We start from the raw sequence: 3,342 nt of genomic DNA on the forward strand, positions 1-3,342 counted from the left end.
AATAAAAAGTGACGAACTTTCATTAATAATTATAACGATCTTGTCATTAAATTTATTAGCGAGATTGTCACTTTAAATTAGAATACCTACAAGAGAACACAATAGGAATCAAAATGAATAGTATATTAAAAAATTAGAATTTTTGAAAAAGTTAGAACACACTGGGGGGAAAATCTCTATTTTAATTGGGATGTAATAAGTAAAAGTTGGGGTGCCAATAGCAGTTCTCAAAATAAATGATTAGTAATTTCTATCCATTAATTGGATTTTGCAAGATTTTGCCGGGTGCGCCTTTTCGGCCTACGTTGTAGGCTGGGTCCAACACTGAGTCGACTTGGTAGTGTAAAAATAATCATAGATTTATTTCCTCGAGATCAAAAAAGAAAATCAGCGGTTCTCTATGCACAAAAAGGTCAATTTAAAGCATTTTCCATAATTTATAGTAGCATTCTCGGGATTCGTGGCGCATCCCACGTGGACGCACCAGGAGTTTCCAGAATACAAAACCAGCTTTATCTATCCGCCAACTGTATTATAGCTACAGAGCTGACTGTCTCTCCCATCCAAACACGTGAATATTCTGTACTACTGAATGCTAGTTAGCATAACTCGACGTTTACTTTTTATGCCACGTGTCATACTAGTCTTCCCTTCTAACCTAGTAATATGTGGACCCACTCTACGAAATCAGGTCTAGCAAATTAATCATCATGATTAAAACCCACAAAAGTGAGCCATGAGATGCTTAAAGAGTCCTGAAGTTAGTTAACAAATCAACCACTAGAGTACAAGATCCATCTTCATTAGAAATCAATATCTTGTTTTTCAGTAAACTAGATAAGATCGACATAATGTGCAACCAAACCGTCTATCATCTGTCCACGTGGCACTCAAACAGAAACCCACATAGAAGAAGCCGACGAAACGGACTTCAAACAAGAGTCTTAACGCCGTCATAAAATAATAGAAAGTAGCAATCTATGAGCGGCCGTCTTTATAAACGGAAATTGCGGCTACGATTTCTCTCCTTTGCTGTTAAATCTAACGGACATCCCGACATATTTAACGAAGGTTTTAGAAGAGAAAGTGTGATTGTGGGTTTAGAGAGAGAGAGGATGATATTGGTGGCGATAGTGGCGGAGATACTAGAGGAGTACACAGTGCTCCTAGCAAGGATTCTGGAGCAGATTTTCCACGAAGCGCCTTTTCCGAGGCGTATGCGCTTTCTTATAGTCAGGAATCTGCCTTTCGTTTCTTCAACTCCTCGTAGAATGATTCGAGGTTCTTCTTAAGATATTTTTGATCTTTGGTTTCTTCCAATCTCCATCTTCTTAGTTTTTTTTTTTTTTAATGGGTTCTTAATTTTTATGCGGTTTGAATAATGTAAATGAGCGATTTTCTTTGTTAATTTGGAAAAATCTATGTAAATAATTTATCTTTCTGTTTGTTTATTTGTTGGGTAATTTTCTTTGGTAATTATTTTGATGGATTTCATATTTTGAATGATTAGATTAAGATTTAGATCGATGGGTCTCTTCGAATCATCTGTGTGAAGGCTCTGATATTAAATTTGAATGTCAATTCAGCAATAAAAATATTTTCTAGAAAATAAATTTTAATTAGGGAAATTTGAATTTCAATTCGTCGCTTCTTCACAGCCATCAAAAAATTGTGTGCCCCCCCTTCGAAAATGGGCTCTCCCAACTAAGCAGATGGGTGCCTTGTTTGTGTACGATTGTGCGGTTAACTAATTGGTCATAGGCTCTACCCCCTACATTGGGAGATTTGATTCATTCTGAACTAAAAATAAAAGTTAAAAAGAGTTTCTCTTTGACGAGGTACCGTAGGTATGTACCCTGCCTTTGTTTCTAGGGTAGGGTTGTACTGACAAAATCTTAGGAAATAAAATTTTATCTTCTATGACTAAAAAATTTCGTAGTTGACTGAGTTTTTGTGAGATGATCTCTACGGTCAATAGATTATCTTTACAAAAAAAAAAAAAAAATCAGTTAATTCTGAAATTTCTAATCCCATGAAAAGTGATTATAAATTATTGGTAAATATGGATGATTTTTTATTTTTATCTTATAAATTAGGGTGAGAAATTTTAGAATTGGTTGATTTTTTTGTAAGAATGATTTTTTCGTCATAAAAGATCATGTTCACAAAAAAAATTAGTTCATTCTGAAATTTTTAACCCATATAAAATAAAATGTTTTGTTTAGAATGTTATTTAGGATTTATCAAAAGAACGCCACTCTTGTTTCTTTTGAAATCTATTTCAATGTATTAAATTATGTTCTGAAATATTTGAGAATCACCATCAATAGCTTCATGTAGATGTAAGATGATCCTTCGGTCCATTATATTATATTGGGTTTCTTTACAATTATCAAATTCAGAATTCTTAGATGTGCTAGTGCTTGCAGTCCATCAAAGATGTAATTGTCGAGGCAAACATATTAAATATGAGGAATGCAAATTTTTTTTTTTCTTATGCAAGTTAAAGCAATTGCGTAAGTCTTTGTTAGCATCCAAATTTAAAGAGATTTTGCAACTTTCTAAATTATTAGAAAGTCCTAAAATAAAAGTTGGGCCTACACATCTAAATTGGGATCTATTGATTTGGACGTGTCCCATATAATTTGGGTTTGAGTTTTCACATAGAAAGATCTTAATCTAAATAAATTCAAGTGATCTACATTAGATATTAAGTTCTATATTCAAATAAATGAGTCTGACCCATTAATAATTCATGTAGTCCTTAAAATTGGAATTAGACAAATTTAAAATTTAGACCAACTAATCAAAACTATTAAGTCGAGACATAGTTGGAAAATTAAATTATCATAAGTCTATAAATATCAAAACTTCTCTCACTTGAGAATGACTTGGATCAATTTCTCCGAGAAGGGAGAAACTCTCCCTCTAGAGAAAAAGAAACTCTGAAAGTTCTCATCTAGAGATAAAGTAAAATTTTTAAAGAAAGACTTGGACTCTAATTAAAGAAAATATTAAGCTTAAAATTCCTTTTTTGGAGGTCATAAAATCCTTCTCAGTCAATTAATCGTGAAGTCCAAGAGAAGAAATCTACAAAAAGACCTTATAGAAAATAAAGTATAACAAAGCCACAATCAAAGTTAGGAAATCCTTTTCAGTTGATCAAATACGAAACCCAAAAAAAAGATAAGCTATACATTATTTTGTTGTACTTGACTGTTAATCAGAGGATAATATTAAGATTTGTATCTCTCTTTTTATCAAAAGTTAATAGAAATCATTTGTTATCGTATCTCACGAATCTTGAGGCAGATCGTAAAATTTATTTTTAATAGCCTTACC

At 32.5% G+C, this 3,342-nt stretch overlaps 1 protein-coding gene across 1 annotated transcript; it reads left to right on the top strand.

Annotated features, from left to right (window-relative positions):
• The first annotated feature begins 1,018 nt into the window (after positions 1 to 1,018).
• LOC147390764 (uncharacterized) lies at positions 1,019 to 1,451 on the top strand. The gene has a single exon (XM_086457319.1). The coding sequence runs from the start codon at positions 1,116 to 1,118 to the stop codon at positions 1,290 to 1,292; it is 177 nt and encodes a 58-aa protein (XP_086313445.1). The 5' UTR covers positions 1,019 to 1,115; the 3' UTR covers positions 1,293 to 1,451.
• The last annotated feature ends 1,891 nt before the right edge of the window (positions 1,452 to 3,342 follow it).

The sequence above is a fragment of the Akebia trifoliata genome, chromosome 11, assembly GCF_017979445.1.
Source record: "Akebia trifoliata isolate Shusen 1 chromosome 11, ASM1797944v1, whole genome shotgun sequence".
NCBI lineage: Eukaryota > Viridiplantae > Streptophyta > Magnoliopsida > Ranunculales > Lardizabalaceae > Akebia > Akebia trifoliata.

Bases quoted from the DNA above. Each gene is read 5' to 3' on its own strand.
- LOC147390764 (XM_086457319.1), top strand. From the start codon at position 1,116: ATGATATTGGTGGCGATAGTGGCGGAGATACTAGAGGAGTACACAGTG.